This window comes from Oryx dammah, unplaced genomic scaffold, assembly GCF_014754425.2.
Source record: "Oryx dammah isolate SB20612 unplaced genomic scaffold, SCBI_Odam_1.1 HiC_scaffold_25, whole genome shotgun sequence".
NCBI classification, from domain to species: Eukaryota; Metazoa; Chordata; class Mammalia; order Artiodactyla; family Bovidae; genus Oryx; species Oryx dammah.
The window spans coordinates 13,472,553-13,495,844 of record NW_024070209.1 but is presented as its reverse complement, the minus strand read 5'-3'; the positions used below and the strand labels follow the sequence as shown (position 1 = coordinate 13,495,844).

General features: G+C 45.6%; 1 protein-coding gene across 1 annotated transcript; it reads right to left on the bottom strand.

The window, feature by feature from the left end:
* Nucleotides 1–3,007: 3,007 nt before the first annotated feature.
* On the bottom strand, nt 3,008–17,760 carry FIGLA (folliculogenesis specific bHLH transcription factor). The gene is made up of 4 exons (XM_040223982.1): nt 17,485–17,760; nt 13,405–13,557; nt 11,656–11,806; nt 3,008–3,030 (listed from the first exon to the last, which is right to left on the bottom strand). Exons 1-4 carry the CDS (start codon nt 17,758–17,760, stop codon nt 3,008–3,010), a joined length of 603 nt encoding a protein of 200 aa, XP_040079916.1.
* Nucleotides 17,761–23,292: the final 5,532 nt, after the last annotated feature.

The following is a 23,292-nucleotide window of genomic DNA, read 5'->3' as shown; positions in this document are numbered from 1 at the left end:
ATATCTTTTCTTCCAAGGAGCAAGCATCTTTTAATCTTGTGGCTGCAGCAACTTTCCACAATGATTTTGGAGCACAAGAAAATAAAATCGGTCACTTTTTCCCCATCTATTTGCCATGAAGTGATGCCATGATCTTCGTTTTTTGAATGTTGAGTTTTAGGCAAGCTTTTTCACTCTCCTCTTTCACCCTCATCACTAGGCTCTTCAGTTTCTCTTTGCTGTCTGCCATTAGAGTGGTATCTGCATATCTGAGGTTGTTGATATTTCTCTTGGCAATCTTAATTCCAGCTTGTGATTCTTCCAGTCTGGCACTTTGTATGATGTACTCTGCGCATAAGTTAAATAAGCAAGATGACAATAGACAGCCCTGACGTACTCCTTTCCCAATGTGGAGCCAGTCCATTGTTCCATGTCTGGTTCTAGCTGTTGCTTCTTGACCTGCATACAGGTTTCTCAGGAGGCAGGTCAGGTGTTCTGGTATTCCCATCTCTTGAAGAATTTTCCACAGTTTGTTGTGATCCACATAGTCAAAGACTTTTGAGTAGTCAATGAAGCAGATGTTTTTCTGGAATTCCCTTGCTTTTTTGATGATCCAGCAGATGTTGGCAGTTTGATCTCTGGATCCTCTGCCTTTTCTAAATCCAGCTTATATACCTGGAAGTTCTTGGTTCATACACTATGGAAGCCTAGTTTGAAGGATTTTGAGTATGGCCTTGCTAGCATGTGAAATGAACGCAAAGGTCAATTGTTTGAAAATTCTTTGGCATTGCCTTTCTTTGGGATTGGAATGAAGAATGCTAACATCTTCCATTTGTTGGGTTTTAGTTCTATAAAGAGCTTAAAGGGATACACATAGCTTGAATGAATGAATGAATGAAGTCGCTCAGTCGTGTCTGACTCTTTGTGGCCCCATGGACTGTAGCCCACCAGGCTCCTCTGTCCATGGGATTTTCCAGACAAGAATACTGGAGTGGGGTGCCATTTCCTTCTCTAGGGGATCCTCCCGACCCAGGGATCGACCCCGGGTCTCCTGCATTGCAGGCAGATGCTCTACCCTCTAAGCCACCAGGGAAGTCCCTTGAGGTGGAACCAGGACCCTGCCCCAAGGCTGCAGTATAGTTTCTTGACTGCTCCTCCTTTGTCCCTGCATCCTCTCCCTTCCCTGGTTACCAACTGTTTGAATATGCCCTAGGAAGTCAGGGAAGGTCCAGGAGGCTGGAGTCTGTTCCCCACAAGAAACAGGGGACACAGAAAGGCTACCATGCCCAGGTGGTCCACAGGGTCCCACACAGTTTCATTATTACAGATTAAAACAAGGCCACCAGCAACCATAACCCCATCCACATGAGGGGAAAACCACACAGAGGGAAGTGGACCATATATGATTGGTGTGGAGAGGCCCCAGACTCCAGAGGAAAGGCAATTCTTACTATAAAGTGCAAGCAACTTGGCTAAATTTTATTCTAGTGTTTGTCAAAGGTAGAACCTGCAAATAATGACCTTGGGTACTTAGCAGAGGAGACTTTTAGGCAAAGCATTGAAGGTGCAACCTGGGTCCTCCTTACTGCTTATAGTAAACGCACGAGGTGAGAGATGAATTAAAGGAAGAATTGTTAAACAAAAAGGAATCTGACTTTAGAAACTTAGAAAATCCTCAGCCTCTCTATATTGTAAAAAGTGAGAAAGCTTGCTCTGAAGAGAGCCTTAGAGGGGAGGTGAACGATTGTTTGATTAAGAGCTCATGGATGCAACTCATAGATTAACCATCTCAGCAGAGGCCAAGAAGAGAGACAGGATTATGTAGCAGAAACTAGTTGAGAACCCATTATCTTAGCCCTTGAAAGTGAAAGTTGCTCAGTCGTGTCTGACTCTTTGCAACCCCATGGACTATACAGTCCATGGAATTCTCCAGGCCAAAATACTGGAATGGGTAGCCTTTCCCTTCTCCAGTGGATCTTCCCAATCCAGGGATCGAACCCAGGTCTCCCTCATTGCCAGCAGATTTTCTAAAATTTTCAAGACTGCTGAGCCTCTAGGGAAGCCCTTATCCAACCCTTATTCTCTCCACCCATTCAACCTACAGATGTTTGTTCTCCCTTTCTTTCTTGCTTAACTGCACTCTGAAAATGATTGCCATCTAGCTACACCTGATGTTTACTCCTCTAAGACAACACTCCCTAACACTTCTTTCCTCTGGGAGTGTTCTTCACTCCAGAAAGCATGTCATGGAACGATGACCAAAATTCATACATTGAAGCCCTACTCTTCACTGTGACTATACTCAGAGACAGGGATTTTAGGAGATCATTAAGGTTAAATGAGGTTGTAAGGGTGGGGCCTTCATTGCAAAGAAACTATCCTCCAATTAAAAATAAATTTTGTAAAAAAGGGTGGGGCCTTAATCTGATAGGATTGTATTCTTATAAGAGGAAAAGAGACCAGAACCTGAGTGCTGCTCCACCTTGTGAGGACACAGAGAGAAAGCAACTGTCAGCAAGCCAGGGGAAGCAAACTAAACCCTTTAGGCTTTGATCTTGGTCTTCCCAGCTTCCAGAAGTGTGAGAAATAAATTTCCGCTAAGCCACCCAGTCTGTGGTCTGTGTTATGGCAGCCTACGTGGACTATCCATTTTTTGTGCTTCAGTTTCTCCATCTGTAAAGCAGGGGTCATTGTGCCTCTCCTGCAGAATCATGATGAGAACAAGTTATCACAAGACAAGTTGGAGAAGAGGCCCATTTATTAAGTGCTAGGTCTCTGTGAGCAGTCGCTATGAAGTCTGCCTCTGTGCTCCAGGCACTTGTGTGTCTAAACCTGCACAGAGGGGCCACATGACCTTAGCTGGAGGAATGGAATTGAGAAAGGAGAGTCAAGTAGCTTTGTGATTGTCAAGGACATTTAAAGGGTAATTGTCACTCTTTGAATTATGTCAATTTAAGAAAAAAGGAGACTCTAAAACTTTTACAACTGCTTTTATTTGTCTGTAGAAGGTAGCCCTGGGCCAGCCTTTTCACTTTTCATACTTGAGGGAACCTGAAACAGAAGAGAGCTCATTGTAAAGGGCCAAAAGACAGAAACAGTTCAAAACAAACAAGAAGTTAAGAATTAATTAGTAATCAAAGATGTTTAAAAATACCATTTTTTGCTCATTAAAACTCTTATCATTTTAATCAATCTCATTGTTGGCAAGGATATTATGGACTTGGCACTTTTGTAAGTGAGTGAGTGAGTGAAGTCGCTCAGTCGTGTCCGACTCTATAAGCTGGTGGTATTATAAATTGGCACTATGCAGTAAGTCATAGATATACCTACCTGTGACTCAGTTCTATGGGGAATCTATCCTAAAAACAAAATAAAATACAAGAACTAAATACATCAGGTTGAGAACAAAACACTGAAAACAAATGTCCAAAACAATTAGAAAATTATCCCATGGATAATGTAATGAACCATTAAAACTTGTTATAAAGACTATATGGTAACCTCTAACATGTCAATGATAGAATAATAAAAAATATATACAATGTTATACACCTTATGATAATTTATTAATTCATAGGAAAATTTTTTCAAGCATAGTATCAATAGTCTATTTCTGTGGCTTTTTTAAGATAGTAAGATAACCTTGGTCTTCTCAATTTTCTGAAGTCTCAACTTACATCCATGAGTTAAAAAAATAAAGACACCCAAATTGTGATCAGACAGTTCAGAAACTGTAATCAAAATCTTTAATTTAGCTTTTAAAAAGCATTTATTTACTTCCTAGCCCACTTATTTACAATTAAAGGGTGATCTTTGTTAGAATGAAAGGCCATTAAAAGGTTTAAGACTATTTCCCACACCTCCCAACCCCAACCCTTTGTCCACTCACTGGATGTGGGGTGACTTAACTTTATTTCTTAGCTTCATGACATGTAAAATGGACATGGTTGTTTGTACCTTACAGGGTGGTTATGAAAATTAAATAGATTATTAGGTATAAACTGCCAGGAATAGTTAGTGCCTGGCACAAAATAAGTATCAATTTTTTCTGATCTTAAGCAAGTCTTTCCATGATATATGTCATCAACTTTCTTTTTCTGAGTTCAAATTTAGCTTTAGAAGTTTTATTTTTAAAACTTTTTACTTTTTACACAACCAGAATGTTCTAAAGCTAGAAGACAAGTTCATGGATTACTGTGTTCACCTAGAGGGTTAAAGGATAGTTTCATTTAATCAGCCTACAGTTCAGTGTATGTATTACAGATCATTGTCTTAGTTTCTTTAAGGTAGCTAGAAAATTCCAGGAATGTAATATTTAAGTACTGGAATACAAAAACTTGAAGTTTATTGATGCTTATTGTCACAGTTCACTTAAAAATGCTGGGTTCATCTAAATTAAGGAGTTGGAAGGTCCAAGAAGAGGGTGGTCTGAGGAATAAAACCCAGCCTGCTGTCCAGCAACTTTAATAAGGCAGGTCCTCCTGCTGCTGGTTGTGTAGCCCTATAATCTGACACATTATCTGATGTACTTTTCTTCCCCAACTGAGTCAAGGCTGGGTGGTGGGGTGACGGGGAGGGGAGAAGCAGATAGGCACCAGACCAGAAGTCCTCACTCACTGAGCTTCTTCAAGTTCAGTTCCAAGCTTCACAATAATCTGAAGAGCAAGGCTCTTGTTGGGAAGAGGCCAACTTTGCTCAAAGAGACAGCTCTGGTGGGCAGAGCCCAGATGGCTGCTCACCCAGTAGTCACAGAGCAGAGAGGAGGCAAGATATGATATGGGAAGACTTCCTACAACTGAAAATGGAGATGAAATTGAAACAGGAGGAAGCAGCTATTCAGGGGGGATGGGTCAGCATCTGGAAGCCACCTGATCCCCAGGAAGGGCCCCTGTACTATGCCATCCTGGGCTTTGACCCAGGGATGGGAGACGGTTCCAGAGGCAAAGTAGAGTCTGAAGAAAGCAAGGATCTGTACCCACATCTCAGGATACAGCCTCTCAGAGGAGTGGGTGAGCACTGGCTAAGGGGCATCTTCAGGACCATAAACCTGAGGGCAGCCACACAGCCTGTCTTGGAGTAGAAGCCAGGAGGATGAAAAGAGGCCTGGGTTCTGGATGGCATGGCTTAGAGCAAAGAAGCCACGGGGGGGCCATGGACACCCACAGCCAATGTCAGCCCAACCACACCCAAGACCAGGGCCAGAGGATTAGATAGGTCAGAGGTGGAGAGACACAGGAGTGCTCCCACTGCAACCTCCACGCTGTACACGCTCCTCACTGTACCGGAGGAGGACAGGGAGGAGGGAGAAGGCTTAAGAGGCACAGGAGTCCCCAAAGGGAGCATTCTCAACACTGAACTGATTCAGTACTTACTCAAAGAAAATAGACCTTCATAGAGCAAGATAGTTTTCCCACCACTTGAGTGATAAGGGTCTTAATGGGTTCTCAAGAACAAGGGGAGAACAGTGTAGGAAGTAAAATGGCCTTTCTGCCCATCTAAACTGTACTCTAATCGCTTATACTACATCGGTTAGTGAAAGTCCAGCCAGGACCCCAAGATCAGAATCCAGTCTTGTTCGGAAGACAGCCTCGCTGTCTCATGTCTGAGGGAGAACCATACAGATGATTCTTCCAGTAAACGAAGCTCTTTAGAGTAATCAGGGCTCTGGCCACTAAGCCCCATGTCTCCTCCCTTGGGGATCTGGCCCGAACAGCATGATGCTTGGGGGACTCTGCCCCACGGTTCCTCTCACCTCAGAGCACCCCAGTGAGGCAGGCATCCAGGCCTGTTTTCTACACAAGAGCTGCCGCAAGGACAATTCCTGGAGGGAAAACTCACCCCAAAAGGAAGAGAATGAGCCAAAGAGGACTGAAGAGTTCCGAAAAATAATTGTGTGGTGTTTCTAATCCCTTTACCCTCCTGCTGGCAGATCTGCCAGGAACACCATGTCTCTGGAGTCCGTTTTATCCCTGATGTGCTCTGCAGAGCCCAGGGTTAGAACAGGGGCAAGGTGGCGGCTGGGAGGATCCACTGACCTCCCTCAGGGGCTGGCTCACGTGGCCTGAGCATTTGGTGGTTTTCTGCTGATCCACAGCTGACCCAGGGAGGTCCCACAGCAGGTCAGAGGTGCTCTGCCTCTCAGAACCCTCTCAGCAAAGGGTTTTTGAGAGACCCTTCCATCCAATTCTTGTCACTGTCCCACACATTCATGTGGGACCAATGAGATGGACCTTTCATAGAACTCATATAAATGAGATTTCCCTGGCAGTCCAGTGGCTAAGATTCCACACTCCCAGTGCAGGGGGCCGGGTTCGATCCCTTGTCAGGGAACTAGATCCCATAGGCCACAATTAAGTAGTTCACATGCCACAGTTAACAAAAGATACCACGTGCCGCAACTAAGACCCAGCACAGCCAAAAAAAAGTAGAAAAAACTCATATAAATAATCCCTCAAGAAGTTCATAAGAATAGATAAGAAATTACCTTAATTAATTTAACCACCATGCCCACGATACATCAGAGAAACAGAAATTAATGGCTTTCTCAGAAGATGCTAAGCTCACTGACAGACTCAGGGGCACGTAACAGCTAGAGATCTCCTCAACCACACCAGGCTTCCTGTCCACATGCTCACCTGCACACACACAGACAAAACCCGCTTCCACAACTGATTCAATCTTTTATCCCCAAGGAAAAATCCGAGTTCCAACAAAAGACATCTCCCTCTCTTATTTTCATAAAGAAATGAGACTATGTCTTCCCTGTAATATTTTCTTCTTACCTGATCAGATTCGGCCTTAAAAGTCTTCCTTGGAAACCAGAATTGAAAGAGACACATGTACCCCAGTGTTCACTGCAGCACTGTTTACAATAATAGCTAGGACAGGGAATCAACCTAGATGTCCATCCGCAGATGAATGGATAAGGAAGTTGTGATACATATACACAATGGAATATTATTCAGCTATAAAAAAGAATGTATTTGAATCAGCTCTAATGAGGTGGGTGAAACTGGAGCCCATTATACAGAGTGAAGTAAGTCAGAAAGAAACACATCAAAAATACAGCATATTAATGCATATATATATATATAGAATTTAGAAAGATGGTAATGACAATCCTACATGCAGGGCAGCAAAGGAGACACAGATATAAAGAACAGACTTTTGGACTCTGTGGGAGAAGGCAAGGGTGGGATGATTTGAGAGAAGAGCATTGAAACATGTATATTGCCATATGTAAAATAGATGCCCAGTGCAAGTTCAATGCATGAAGCAGGGCACTCAAAGCTGGTGCTCTGGGACAACCCAGAGGGATGGGGTGGGGAGGGAGGTGGGAAGGGGTTCAGGACGGGGGGACTCATGCGCACTGTGGCTGATTCATGTCAATGTATGGCAAAAACCACAATGTTGTAGTTATCCTCCAATTAAAATTTTTTTTAATTATTTTAAAAGAGTCTTCCTTGGAAATGAGACACTGGGTAGCACAGGGAACTCAACGTAATGCACTGTGGTGACCTGAATGGGAAGGAAGTCCAAAAGAGGATATACAGACATGTATGGCTGAGTCTATACAGCAAAATCTAACACAAAATTGTAAAGCAACTATACTCCGATAAAAAGTAATTTAAAAATAAGAGTCTTCCCAGGTTCTGGTTGGATCTCTTCCTCAGTAGCGGCAGCCTGGGGACGACTCCAACAGAGGTGGCCTGACTCCAGTTAGATGGGCGCTCTCCTACATGCCACATCTCACCTTTCCAGAGCTCCAGAGAGAATGACTAGCATTCATATCATTAGAGCGTGTGTGCGTGCCAAGTCCCTTCAGTCGCGTCTGACTCTTTGCAACCCTATGGACCATAGCACACCAGGCCCCTCTGTACAAGGGATTCTCCAGGCAAGAACACTGGAGTGGGTTGCCATGCCTTCCTCCAGGGTTTCTTCCCGTCCCAGGGATCAAACCCATGTCTCTTCTATTTCCTGCATTGGCAGGCAGGTTCTATACTACTATCAACCTCTAAACCTCCAAAGTTGAGAACACAATAGCATCCCAGAGCTAAATGCAACCACTTGTGCAGCTTTCCTTATGAGCTCAGTACCCCTGATCTGCAAAAATTAAATACCTACATGGAGATGCAGTAAGAGAGGGTGGGGACTGACAAACCAAAGAGCACCCACCCCCTCAAAAGGGAAGTTCAACTTTTTAAAATATTCTGCTGACTAAACTCATCTGCATATGCCCACTAGGACACCAGTGAATACTGGGGAAGATAAATGTGCCTCCCAAGGAAAAGCCTAGACCCTCCTCCCCACTATCCCCACTGCTGTGGTGCTGTGTGGGATCTTTGCTATCACATGTCGCCACTATCTGGGGAAAACATGAGATTGAAAATAGAACAATAGACACTTCAATGCCTTCCCAGGATGCTAATAAATTCATCCCAAGTAGCCAGACCATCTGATTTCAGAGCTTAAATTGCTATTAGAAGAAATGTCCCCAGGGGTTAATTTCACACACAGATTACCACAACCTGCAGCAGGGGGTGGGTTGAGGAAATCTACCACCCACCAGGCTTCTTTCTCTCCGAAATTCTTTCCAAGGACTGCTCCTATGAGAGACCAAAATTGAGATGTGCAGGATGGCGGCACATCCAGATCCCATAACGGACGCTTATGTTCACACATATATCCCTTTCCAGAGCCCCTGGGACCCCAGCACAATTGGTATCTCACTTCCGCACTGAGGGTGGACTTTGTCCAGGGACACAGTCTCTACAGGATTACAGGAAACTCTGAGCAACATTCAGAGCTTTGCCTGATGTGAAATTCCTAAGGCACATCCATCAGTGACAAATAGAAGAAATAAACAGTGGTGGGTTAGTGAACATCATGCCACCCAGTCTAATCCCCAAACGATAAAATCCTATACCTTGAAAGCCCGGTTTAAACAAGCCTCCCCTGGACCTTGACATTAATCCCTCTCCCTCCCAAGGCCAGACGCTGTGGCTTCACGTGGCCACGTCCCCTCATCCACACACACAAGCACTTGCTGATTCAGTCCCAAGGGAACCTGCTCCGGCCCGAGCAGCTCACCTCCTCCCTCCCTGCCATCAGGAGATTCTTGCGTGCTTCACCAGGGCTCTGGCCTCAACAACGTTGTTCCTCTGGCACAGCTTCTTCCAACCCCAGCCCCAAGTCTGCCCAGGTGCCGATCTCTGCCAGCACCAGATACCAGCCTCAGAGATCCGCTCCAGAGTGGAAAAATGGGTGCCGCTTCTGCAGACTGAAGTTGGAGGAGACCTGCCTCCCAGCTCCTGAGCCCCACGTGGACATGTCAGTCCAGTGAGCCACACGGGCTGTCCCCATGTCTCCAGTTAGGGCAGCTGACTGGATCCTGAAACCCCATGTATTAGCAGTTGCCCTTTCAGGTAAACCAGAATACTCCCTGATGAGAATTCTTTGGGAAATCAAGGCCAACCTGAGCTTTGTTTCCTTGGCCCTTTTATCTCTATCCCTCCTGGAGAGGGTTCCTGTGGATGGGACAGCCTGTCACGGGTGCTGTTATGGGCTGAACCGTGACCCCCAAAACATATGTGGAAGTCCCAACCCCCAGTACCTGGGACTATATTTGGACTTAGGACCTTTAAAGAGGTGATTAAGTTAAAAAGAGGCCATTAGGGTGGGCCCTAATCTAATCTGACCGTTGTCTTTATAAGAGGAGGAAATTTGGACACATAGACACCAGGGGCAAGCCCACACTGAGGCAAGGCCATCTCAAGCCAAGGAGAGAGGCCAGAAGAAAACAAGCTTGCCAACACCTCAACTGTAAGACTTCCAGCCTCAGAACTGTAAGAAACAAATGTGTGCTCTCTAAGTCACTTGGTCTGTGTGCTTTGCAGCTCTAGCAAACCAATTTCAGGTGCTAAAACCCAAGGAGAGGAGCCACAGCGGGAGGAGATGACATCGAGATGGGAGGAGGTGGGAGGCAAGCTACCCACTGGGTGTCCTTGATAAAAGGTTGATTCCAAGGCTGGGGCTGGAGAAGTATAAAATGTTTGAGCTTTTGCCAGAAAGGAAGTGATCAAAGGATGATGGTGATGGGATTTCCCTGGTGGTCCAGAGTTAAGAATCCGCCTTGCAATGCAGGGCACATAGGCCTGCTCTGTACCAGGCCCCGGGGGACTAGCAGGAAGGACCAGCCAGTCAGGTATCTCACCATGAGAATGACTTGGTGATGCCTACCTGACCAGGACCAGTGAAGATTAAATGCAAGCAAGATTCTTGCCTTAATACCTAACACATGAAAACCACATTTGTGGAAGAGTTACTGTTATTCACTTAGGCAGTCAGGTTCAAGCTTCAGTTCACTCTTTCCTTTGTTCTTAGTCATTCCCTATCAGCTCGTGTAGTAGCAAGAGGAATTCTGTCTCTTAAAAGTTGACGGGAGAGGGGAAGTTTTAAATCTCAAGTGGCCCAAAACTGGAATATCTAGACTGAGCATGTGCACAAGTAGAATCCTTAGAAAACAGTAATCAGATCAGAAATGAGGCCAATCAGCAGAAAGTCTGTCAGACCTCAAACCAGAGGGAAGCACTGGTGCCAGCCACAGAGTGGCGACACCTGGGGCCCGCTGTTGACTGCTCACCAGTCAATACTGAGGGCTCACGGCGAGGCCAGCTGACTTCATAAAGGCCAAGCGAACGCTGACATGCCAGGTACTATGCTAGACACTCCACTGACATGATGTCATTTGAACCTCACAGGTACCTTACCTAGGTACAATTATCATTCCCAATCTACAGATGGGGAAATTGAGGGTTGGAAAACATCAGCAACTCACTCAAGGTCACACCAAGTGGTAAAACCAGGGTTTGAACCTCAGCATTCTGTCTCCAGAGCCACCATTCAACTGCTCTCCTAAACCAGCTCCCACAACCAACCATCACTTATTACTCCATAGCCTGCACTGTTCCTTATACTACACTAAGCAACTTGCTTAGTTCCAGATTTATGCAAGCCTTTCTTGTTTCAGTAGCAATAATGGAACAAGGGGTCTTATCTATGTAACACTGAGACACAGCAAGAGCAAAACCTACACTTCCTAGACTTGGAGAAAAACAGGCTGCTCCTTCCAACAGTTTCTTCAGTTTGGCAAACTAATAAGCAATAATATTTCAATAAACTCCTTTGTTATTATAGAAAACTTGTTGCTCTGACTTTGCAACAAGGTCAACTTAAAAACAAATGTGCCCCTGAGTGTGCATATGTGTACATGGGATCACCATGCAGCTTTATGAAGGGCAAGCTACTTATTTTTCTGGAGACCTCAGAATCCAGAAAACCTTTTGACGTATTAATCAGGGTCATACAAAATTAAGCTGAGGTCTGTACAGGGTGATTCTGGAGGAGCTGCCTTCCCCTTGAACTGCTTTCCAATGAACTTAGAACATAATAGATCTTTCAAACTAGCAAACTCACCTGCCCACCTAGGTGTTTTCACACAGTGATCTTGCTTCAATCATGTTCTAACATGGAAAATACCTCATGCCCAAGGGATGTCTTATGAGTTTTTGGATATCAACATAACTATTCAAGAACGAACACTTTACCAGACTCCTCCTTGGGAGAGAATTCCCATCGTAGACACCGCCCTCTGGCGACAAGTATGTGCCAACTCACCACTGCCACCATCTGCCCAGGACCCTTCCTTCTCATTCTTCAAGCCCATAGCACAGCCGGTACGTTGTGTAATTCTCGATAGCTCTCTAGCTGAGGATGTATGTGGCTCAGAAGTATTGCTGCTATAGCTCTGATGATGGGGGTCTCGTTTCTAGAAACCATATTTAGTTGTCAAACAGTATAATAGGACAGATTTTGACTATTTAAGCCAATATATTTCAAAGTTTTAACCTATGAAATTTTATTTAAGTGATGAGAGCAATGCTTAAGTTATTATGGAAAGAAAAATCATTGCTCAGCAGACTGGTTTCTATTCGGCTATAACCTTAAAATGTTGTGTGACTGGAAACATTAAAAAAGATTATAGCACGGAACAGATTCTGTATTTTATGTAGTACCAAACAAAGCACTTCTATTAGGCAATTCACATGCAAGGAAAAACTAATGCAGCCGTCTGCATCTGTGCAAATATTGCAAACACTCTACAACCCAGCCAACCAGTTTGTCCATCAGGACAATCCATCCCCCCTACCAGTGCAGAATGTATCCTCCCAGTCATCACATAAATAGGACTAGCAGACAAGAGGAAGAATCTAAAATGTCCCACTAAGCATTTGTCTATTTCTGTTCCTGAGTATATTTCTCTTCTCTCTGCTATCTGTCCTCTTCAGTCCCTAAACAAGATCGCATTGCTAATTAGAAAAGACCTTCATTGATCTAACAATTGTCATTGTTCTTCCATCCTTGCAAGCCTCTTTCCAGTCTCAGACTTTCAGATTGAATGGACTTGAAGCTTGCCACTTCCCTCTGTTAGGGTTTCAGATATTTACCAATAACATACCATCAACCCACCAAAGGCTGGCCTCCACCCCACTCCTATCCTTCACATGCTGTGCCTGGTTGTCTTCCTGGCCCCACCTATAGCTTCTTGCACAATTTCCCACACTTGGATCCCCAAGATTCCCCCTCCCTGATTGTAGGGTCCCATCTTGCTTCTCCATCTGCCCCTCTCTGATAGCCCCTCCTTCTCCTGTTCCTTAGGGCTCATTTCTAAAGCCTTTTCTCTCTTCATATCTTAGCTCCTCTGATGACTAATACATTTTCAAGCCTTCCAAATTTGCCTCTCCATGGAATGATCTCATGAATCCAGCTCACACCTTCCACTGATGAAGACCCCTGAGCTATGTGTCCCAGTAATAGTGGTGACATTACAGGGCTTCACAGTTTACAAAGCAGGGTCACCTATGTGGTCCCATTGAATGGTCACAAAATCCCAAGAGATTGGCATCAAAGGAGACCAATGAGCTCTCCCACAGGGTTGATCCCCAGGGAGGGCCTCTCCCAAGGGACACCCCTCTTCCTTTCTGCACTTCCTGTCTGATGTGTGTCCTGCTGAAGAACAGCACTGCCACAGAGTGGCTTTAGGACCCTTCTCTCATGTCCCTGCTATCAGAGTCCCATCAAAGGCTAAGCAAATCAGAGCTAGAGGCTCTGGACAGTGACAGGAAGGATACAGATGGGCAGAACTTGACTCCAAAGCTCACACAGACCTAGATTCAGACTCCAGTCCTGACAGTGCTTAGCTGTGGGACCTTTACCTGTATTTGGTTTCTTCCTCGGTAAAAGCAGCATCCGTGCTAGGTCAGAGGGTTGTATAAACTAACTAGCACAGACACAGAAGTTGGCCTGCATCTAGAAAGAGCTCAATAAACGGCGAGTGTCATTGTTCTAACTTCTTAAAACCTTTACCTCAGAGTCTTTGGCTTCTTCCAAAATATCACTGAGAACTTGTATGTATTCAGTTGCACCTCTGAGGATATCAACTTTGCTAGGCTTCCTGTTTTGGGGAAGAAATGGCACCAGTGCCTTCAGTTTGGCCAAACCATGGTTGAGATTTTTTATCTGGAAAGGAAGAAGGCACAGTGACACACAGGAAGCTAACCTGTAAGGCATCTCCCCAGACTACAGAAGGTGGTGGTGAAGGTTTGTTTCCGCAGCGCTCTTGTCTGAGCCATGAGGCCAAGCAGGCTCACGCCCAAGCCCTGCCGCTCCACTGCAGTGCACTCCCTGGCAAGGGGAGGGGAGCGGCATGAGCCTGGCACTAGGGATGGGTGGACTGGAAAGGGTGTCAAGGTCCATGCTGGCCTCTTGCTCTGAGAGCATCCCCGCTGCAAAGCAGAGGCAGTCCGGGTAGTGGCTAAAAGCTCTGAGTGTCTTAAGGATTAAAGCACTTAAGGATTAAAATCCAACTCTACCATTTGGCTTTACGAAAGTGTGTAGGACACTTCATATTACCGAGCCTTGGTTTATTTGCAAAGTGGAAAATCCTCACCTTGTATTGGTGTAGCTGCTGATTAAGGGACATAATTACACATCAAATATTTCCCCCGGCACATAGAAAGTCCTTGATAAGTTGCATTGACGATAATGAGTAAAATGTACAAACACTTGTCTATTCAAATACTGTGCCAACCATTCTTCAACCTCATTCCAAACGGAGTTGATGATATAGTCAAGTATTAGAGTCCAGAGAGTCTGCATATTGGTGAGACTTGAAAGGTAGAATGAAGTACTTGTCTTAATCTTCAGGGTCTAATTCCTTGGCTCTGGAGCCCTGGAATGCTCATTATCACACCGCCCACTCCGCCTGGGGTGGGGGGGGGGTGGCGGCGGGATGGGGGGGCACGGGGACAGGCCCTTGAAGAACTGGCTCTACACAGGAAACCACTCACTTATATTGAGAGCTCCCTCCTACCCCACATCAAATTGGACAATGAACACAGGCCATTTGCACCAGAATGTGATAACCAATGAACTTATGAAATATTAAACTTGAATCATCAAAGAACTGCAGACTAAAATAGAAATTACGGGTAGAAGGAAGGCTCAAGAGGGAGGGGATATATGTATACTCTTTGCAACCCCATGGACACCAAGCTCCTTCATCCGTGGGATTTTCTAGGCAAGAGTCCTGGAGTGGGTTGCCATTTCCTTCTCCAGGGAATCTTCCCAACCCAGGGATCAAACCCAGGTCTCCAGCATTGCAGACAGACGCTTTACCGTCTGAGCCACCAGGGAAGTCCATGTATACTTATAGCTGATTCATACTGATTTACAGCAGAAACCAACACAAACATTGTAAAGCAATTATCTTCCATTTAAAAATACAAAAAATAAAGCAGAAATTGGATACCATTTTTTGTGTACCAAGCTGGCAACATTTTTGTTTTTATTGGGATGGAAAAAGGGAACCGTCCAATAGCCTCTAAAAGGGGATACACATTAATTAATAAACTTTTCCAGAAAGCAACTGGGCAACCTGTATCAAAAGTCACGAGACTGCTTATGTCCCAGTAATTCCACATCTAATGTTTTGTTGGAAAGCAATTATCAGACATGGACATAGATCTTTGTACCAGTAAAAAGCTGCAAAAAAGCATACATGCCAAACACTAGGAGGCTGGATAAGCAGTCTATTTATATGTTGGACTATAAAGTCAAAAGCTGTTCTGCTTAGGAATATGAGGAAATGTTTTTTATAACGTTAAGTGAAAAAAAAGCACAAAAATATATACTCAGTTCAGTCACTCAGTCGTGTCCAACTCTTTGCGACCCCATGAATCGCAGCACGCCAGGCCTCCCTGTCCATCACCAACTCCAAGAGTTCACTCAAACTCATGTCCATCGAGTCGGTGATGCCATCCAGCCATCTCATCCTCTGTCATCCCCTTCTCCTCCTGCCCCCAATCCCTCCCAGCATCAGGGTCTTTTCCAATGAGTCAACTCTTCACATGAGGTGGCCAAAGTATTGGAGTTTCAGCTTCAGCATCAGTCCTTCCAATGAACACCCAGGACTGATCTCCTTTAGGATGGACTGGTTGGATCTCCTTGCAGTCCAAGGGACTCTCAAGAGTCTTCTCCAACACCACAGCCCCAAAACATCAATTCTTCGGCGCTCAGCTTTCTTCACAGTCCAACTCTCACATCCATACATGACCACTGGAATAACCATAGCCTTGACTAGATGGACCTTTGTTGGCAAACTAATGTCTCTGCTTTTTAATATGCTGTCTAGCTTGGTCATAACTTTTCTTCCAAGGAGCAAGCGTCTTTTAATTTCATGGCTACAATCACCATCTGCAGTGATTTTGGAGCCCCATCCCCAAAATAAAGTCTGACACTGTCTCCACTGTTTACCCATCTATCTGCCATGAAGTGATGGGACCAGATGCCATGATCTTCGTTTTCTGAATGCTGAGCTTTAAGCCAACTTTTTCACTTTCCTCAATAGGCTTTTTAGTTCCTCTTCACTTTCTGCCATAAGGGTAGTATCATCTGCATATCTGAGGTTATTGATATTTCTCCTGGCAATCTTGATACTAAGCGATCACAATTTTATAAAATTTTATATATATATATATATGCTTCCCAGGTGACAATAGTGGTAAAGAATCTGCCTCCCAATGCAGGAGATGTAAGAGACCCAGGTCTGATACATGGGTCAGGAAGATCCCCTGGAAAAGGGCATGCAACCCACTCCAATATTCTTGCCTGGAGAATTCCATGGACAGAGGAGCCTGACAGGCTACAGTACATGGGGTCACAAAGAGTTGGACACGACTGAAGCGACTTATCACACACACATATGCACAAATATAAGTAGGAAAAAGACCAGGAAGATAGAACAAGATTGACAGTTCATGGTAGTTATAGTTGCATTGTGAGTGTTTCCATTCCCTGTTTAGTCATTTCCCAATCTTCCAGGTGTACTAATTTCATCATTATAGAGAAGAATGCGGTCATTAGTTTTAAAATAGTGAATGACACCAGGCCTGATTCTCTGCAGAAAGCAATTCCTTCCTGGTGGGGAAAGCTCAACTTAAAATGCCAAACACAGGAACAGAACCTTATTCGAGAACCACACCAACATATCAGATCACAGGGTTTTCATAAAGGGCTCCCAGCTTTCCCTGAAGTCTTCTGCACTCACTGGGTTCTTTTTCCTCACACCTGAGCCCAAACAGAGCTCCGAGTTGATTGACTGGAGCTACGTTACTAAAGGGTCCAGGAGTGTGCATGAACACCCCCAGCAGGGCATCGAAGAGCATCCTCCTCGAGTTCCAGGTCAGAATGTGCGCCTCCCTCTTCCACCGCTCACCCTTCCCTCTCTCGGATCCTCTCTGTAGCCGGGCAACCCAAAGACAGCAAAAGAGACCGAATTTGACAAGTTTGGGGTCTGAGTTTAGTTAGAAATACTGAGAGGGAAATGCCAGTAGGTGGCGCTCCGACTCCGCCCGCCGGACCATCCGGGTGGGTGATTTGCCGCGCACCCGCCAGACTGGGAAACAGCCGCTTTCAGTCTCCTGCCTGGGAGTTGAGCGGGAGTCTGGGTGCACACCGAGACATTGTTCAAATTCTTCGTTGAATGTAAGGAAAAGAGTAACTTCCATTAGGTGGCCTGTCTCACGCCCCATCTGGGTAAAGGGTAAAGGGGGCCTCAAGCGCCCCTCAGCGCAGGAGGTAGGGAGAGGGAAGCGCCCTGCCGCCTCCGAGGGTTTAAAGCACTGCCAGCGGGAGGCGTTTCTGAAGCGGCCTCCCCAGAGCGGCTTCCTGCTCGGCTCCAGGTGGGTCGCAGGTGAGGCGCCAGTCCCGCGCGGGTGGAGGGCAGCCGGGTGGCCCTCGGAGGTCCCAGCCGCTCCGGGCCCCCAAGGGGGAGGTGGGCTCCCCGGGCCCCCTAGGTGTCTGAAGTGGGTGGCGGGTCTGGGGGGAGCCTGGAGGAAGGCGGCCGGGTTCCGGCGCGGGGACCCAGCGGGGCCGGCCTCAACTCACCCGCTCGCGCTCTTTGGCGTTGGCCACGCGCCGCCGCTCCAGCACCAACTGCACGTCCTGGGTGGACGACGGCAGCCGCTTGAGCCGGCAGATGGTGGCCTGCTGGGGCAGCGGCCCGAACTGCTCCCGCAGCACGTCGTCCAGCAGCTCGGCGGGCGGGACCCTCAGGCGCTCGGGCGCGGCGTCCATGGCTGAGCGCGGGGGCGGCGGGCAGCTGGGCCTTCCCCGGGGGCGCCTGGGCCCCTCGGGGGCGGGGCCCCGGGCTCCTGCCGACATCCCCCTGCGCGCCTGCCTGCCCCCGGGGAAGCGGCTCGGGACCCTCAATTTAACAAACTCCACACGTGATTCCCCTGACGCCTGGATTGCAGCGCTGGCTCGCAAATCTGCGGCATATCGGAGTCACCTGGGAAGTTTTTAAAAACACCTGCTGGGGTACCAGTCCCTCATTCTGATTTAACCAATCTGAGTCGGGGCCTGAGCTACTGGATGCATGTATGCGTGCATGCGAGTCGCTTCAGTCGCCTCTGACTCTGCGACACCACGGACTGTAGCCCGCCAGCCTCCTCTGTCCCTGGGATTCTCCAGGCAAGAGTACTGGCGTGGGTTGTCATGCCCTCCTCCAGGGAATCTTTCCGACCCGGGGATCGAACTCTTTAAGTCTCCTGCACTGGCAGATGCGTTCTTTATACCACCAGCACCATCTGGAAAGCCATATATGTATACGTGTGTAGGCAAATAAACATGAAGACATATACGTTTACCAGGAAAAAAAATTGATGGATGCACAGACAACTTTTTAAAAAATTCATTTTGAAATATATGAGTTGCAAGAGCAGTAACACAAAGGTTCTGTATCTCCTTCACCTAGATCTCCACTTGTTAACTATTTTCACATTTGCTCCATCACGCCCCTTCTCTCTGTGAATTGTCCCATTTTCACTATTCTTTTTCTAAAGCGTTTTCTTTGTCTTGTCCTGTCGTCATGGCCTTGACAGTTTCAGAGAATAGAAGACTCAGTCTGTAGGATGCCCCTCAACTGGGGTCTGTCCAACGTGTCCTCATGTCCAGGCCCAGGTCCTGACCTTATGGCAGGGGTTCCGCAGAGAAGATGCTGGACTTCCTCAGGGCTTCATATCAGGAGGCATGTGGTGTGACCTGTCCTGACACTGGTCACGTTAACTTTGGTCGCCTAGTCAACGTGCTGGCTGCCAGGCTTCTTCACGTTAATGACATTTTTTCCCTTTTAGTTGATATTTTGTGAGGAGATACCCTTAGCATTCAATACTGACTCCTGCCTGAATTAACCACCATGCTGATAATTGCCAAATGATTACCATCCTGTGGAGAACAGCTCTCCCTTCTCCCCAGTTTTTTATTCACTTTGTGTTATGGCAGCAGGAGCTCATGAATTTCTATTTTATTCGGTAAGATGTAATTCATTCATATTATTATTTATTGGAATGTTAAATTCTGTCCTTTTAGCATGACTCCACCATTCTTTCAGCACTTGCTTACTTGTGCCAAAAAGACAACACATTCCAGACTCATCTCAAATTTTCCATGCCCTACCCTGAAATTCCTTAATTCTCCTTTTAGCGGAAAATGGGGTTTAGAAATCAAGTTTGGATGTTCATTCCTTTGGGGATGTCATTGCTTCTAGGCTCTTTTTGGAGACAAGGTATAGGTGTAAGCATGCACACAAGCAAACACAAGCATACACAAGCATATAGCTGTGTCTGTCTCTGTATGCAGATGGTTAGATAGCTTTTGAAAGTATGAGTTCACACTAATATCTCTAATTCCAATCCAACAGGTTTCTCTCTAATTTTCCCCTTTCCTTATTTGTAATTCCCTTCTCCACCAGTGAGAAACTTGACTCTGGTTACTTATTTGCTCAATTCCCACATATAACTAATTTCCTAGTCACATCAACCACCTCCTCAGCCCCGTCTCCATGGCAACTGCCTTCCAGGGCAGGGCAAGGAGGGAAAGAAGAGGACACATGAAACGCTTAACCGCAGTTCCCTGAGCCGTGGGCCTGGGAACCGAGAGTTTGATCTGTGCATCCCATCTTCTATATTGCTTGTGTTTCCATACTACCATGAAATTACTTTTGTAATTTTTAAAATATATTTTTTGAAGAAGGAAAATAATTTTGTGTGTTCTAGGTTCATTTGGTATTGTCTGCTAGGAGACAGAAGGCAGAAAGAGCCAGGTGTGTGGGAATGAAGCTTAAAATGGTGTTGGTTTACCTACTTATCTTTTCTTAGCATCAAAAAGGATATTACTGACATTATTCTATTTTATTGCCAAACCCTTAGGCAGGCAAGCTGATATGACCAGGAACCCAGTGTAAGAAACCCAGACTTTATTCCTTCAGACCTGCTTCCTTCCATCAACACCAACTATAATTTTCTGCTCCTTGGCTGTTTGATTCCTCAGCTGAGCCATCTGTTCTGAAGGAGAGCAATCACAAACTAGTTTGAGCTGAGAGGCTGACACCTTTCCGTCACCCAATAATGTAACAGCCAAACGAACAAGAAAGTTTATTTCTCCTGCCTCTCACCGTGAAAGGTGGAGGCAAGCAGGGCATCTCTGTTCCTCGTGGTCACTCAAGGACTTAGGTTCCTTCCAGATCACTGCTCCTCCATCATTTCTTTTTAGTGTCAGAGGAGGCTAATGAAGCTGTCCCGTTTGAGGCTTCTGCCATCACTGGTGTCCAGCAGGGGTCAACCTCACAGTAGCAAAGTCCTCAGGCCATGCAGCCAGCCAAGGTTCAGAAAACTCTTCTAATGGCAGAATCTCTTCGGGGTATTCCAAGTAGATGCCAAGGGGCTTAATTCAGGGACTTCGGTGCTTACACAATCCTCCTGGAGAAGCAGGAGGAACTCTGAGTTCAAGGACACACCACCAAAGCCACAGCCAGGCGGTGGGAAGCCCCCGCCCCTGAAGCTGCCACTCAACTCTCCAAAGGCAGGGGAGGGGCCCGGCATACTTGCCAAGAAACCCCAAATCCCCTTACCCTGGCTTGTCCATGGGCACAGATCAAAGGAGGGGCGCTCTGCCTCAGTTCCCCGCTGCCAGTCTCACACCTGTTTCTAGCGAAATCATCTTAACTGGGGACCAGAACTATGAGTACAAGAGGTTCTGGGAAATGGAGCTTGGGGGTCTCCCTGACTCTGCAATGCAGAAAGGCACCTGGGGAAGGGAGCAAGGAAGGCCCACACTACCTTCCACCCCCAGACACAGAGAAATTGCCACAACAGGGTCACCTCATCAATCTCTGCCTGTCTATTACCCTAGGACCCAGCTGATGGGAACACCCCTCCTAGGTGCTTGAAGCCCCCAGCACACCAATTAGATCACGGCTCCAACACAGTTCCTCTTAATCTCCTTAGCTCAGCCAAGACATGAGATAGCAGTGGGCCACAGCTTTAGTAACGGAAAGCAAAGAATGATATTTTAAAAGGGATCAAAGACTATATACAGTCATGTTGCTGAGCAGGTTAAGAATCCACCTGCAATGCAGGAGACCCTGGTTTGATTCCTGAGTCACTCAGATCCCCTGGAGAAGGGATAGACTACCCACTCCAGCATTCTTGTGCTTTCCTGGTGGCTCAGAGGATAAAGAATCTGCCTGCAAAGTGGGAGACCTGGGTTCAGTCCCTGGGTTGGGAAGATCCTCCAGAGGAGGGCATGGCAAGATTCTATACCTGGAGAAGGCCCATGGACAGAGGAGCCTGGCAGGCTTATAGTCCATGGGATCACAAAGAGTGGGACATGACTGAGCAACTTTCACTTTGCCTAGAATTGCTATGCAAATCAATTTGGCAATTTCATATAATTATTCACTTTCACATAAATGTGTATTAATAGTATTACATGTTATTCATTACATAGTATGTATTATTTCATCTCACCATATTTCTGGGAATTAAACTTTACTCCCATGTTTGGAATTCAATTGAAGAAAGTAGGGAAAACCACTAGACCATTAAGGTATGACCTAAATCAAATCCCTTACAATTATACAGTGGAAGTGATAAATAGATTCAAGGGATTAGATCTGATAGACAGAGTTCTAAGTCTATTAGAACTTTATTAGACAGAGTTCTATTGTCACAGAGGTTCATGACGTTATACAGGAGGAAGTGATCAAGACCATTCCCAAGAAAAAGAAATGCAAAAAGACAAAATGATTGTCTGAAGAGGCCTTATAAATAGCTGTGAAAGGAAGAGAAATGAAAGGCAAAGGAGGAAAGGAAAGATATATCCATTTGAATGCAGAGTTCCAAAGAACAGCAAGGAGAGATAAGAAAGCCTTCCTGTGATCAATGTAAAGAAATAGAGGAAAACAATAGAATGGGAAAGACTAGAGATCTCTTCAAGAAAATTAGAGATAACAAGAGAACATTTCATGCAAAAATGGGCACAACAAAGGACAGAAATGGTCTGTACCTAACAGAAGCAGAAGATATTAAGAAGAGGTGGCAAGAATACACAGAAGAACTATACAAAAAAGTTCTTCATGACACAGATATCACGATGGTGTGATCACTCACCTAGAGCCAGACATCCTGGAATGTGAAGTCAAGTGGGCCTTAGAAAGCATTGCTACAAACAAAGCTAGTGGAGGTGATGGAATTCCAGTGGAGCTATTTCAAATCCTAATAGTTGATGCTGTGCAAGTGCTGCACTGGATATGCCAGCAAATTTGGAAAACTCAGCAGTGGCCACAGGACTCAAAAAGGTCAGTTTTCATTCCAATCCCAAAGAAAGGCAATGCCAATGAATGCTCAAACTACCACACAATTACACTCATCTCACATGCTAGTAAAGTAATGCTCAAAAATCTCCAAGCCAGGCTTCAGCAATACATGAACCATGAACTTCCAGATGTTCAAACTGGATTTAGAAAAGGAAGAGGAACCAGAGATCAAATTGTCAACATCTGCTGGATCATACAAAAAGCAAGAGAGTTCCAGAAAAACATATACTTCTGCTTTATGAACTATGCCAATGCCTTTGACTGTGTGGATCAAACAAACTGTGGAAAATTCTGAAAGAGATGGGAATACCAGACCACCTGACCTGCCTCCTGAGAAATCTGTATGTAGGTCAAGAAGCAACAGTTAGAACTGGACATGGAACAACAGACTGGTTCCAAATTGGAAAAGGAATACATCAAGGCTGTATATTGTCACCCTGCTTATTTAACTTATATGCAGAATACATCATAAGCAATGCTGAACTGGATGAAACACAAGCTGGAATCAAGATTGCTGGGAGAAATATCAGTAACCTCAGATATGCAGATGACACCACCCTTATGACAGAAAATGAAGAAGAACTAAAGAGCCTCTTGATTTAAGTGAAAGAAGAGAGTGAAAAAGTTGCCTTAAAGCTCAGTATTCAGAAAACAAAGATCATGGCATCTAGTCCCATCACTTCATGGCAAATAGATGGAGAAGCAATGGAAACAGTGATGGACTTTATTTGGGGGGGCTCCAAAATCACTGCAGATGGTGACTGCAGCCATGAAATTAAAAGACGCTTGCTCCTTGGAAGAACGGTTATGACCAACCTAGATAGCATATTAAAAAGCAGAGACATTACTTTGCCAACAAAGTTCTGTCTAGTCAAAGCTATGCTTTTTCCAGTGGTCATGTATGCATATGAGTTGGACTATAAAGAAAGCTGAGCACTGAAGAATTGATGCCTTTGAACTGTGGTGTTGGAGAAGACTCTTAAGAGTTCCTTGGACTGCAAGGAGATCCAACCAGTCCATCCTAAAGGAAATCAGTCCTT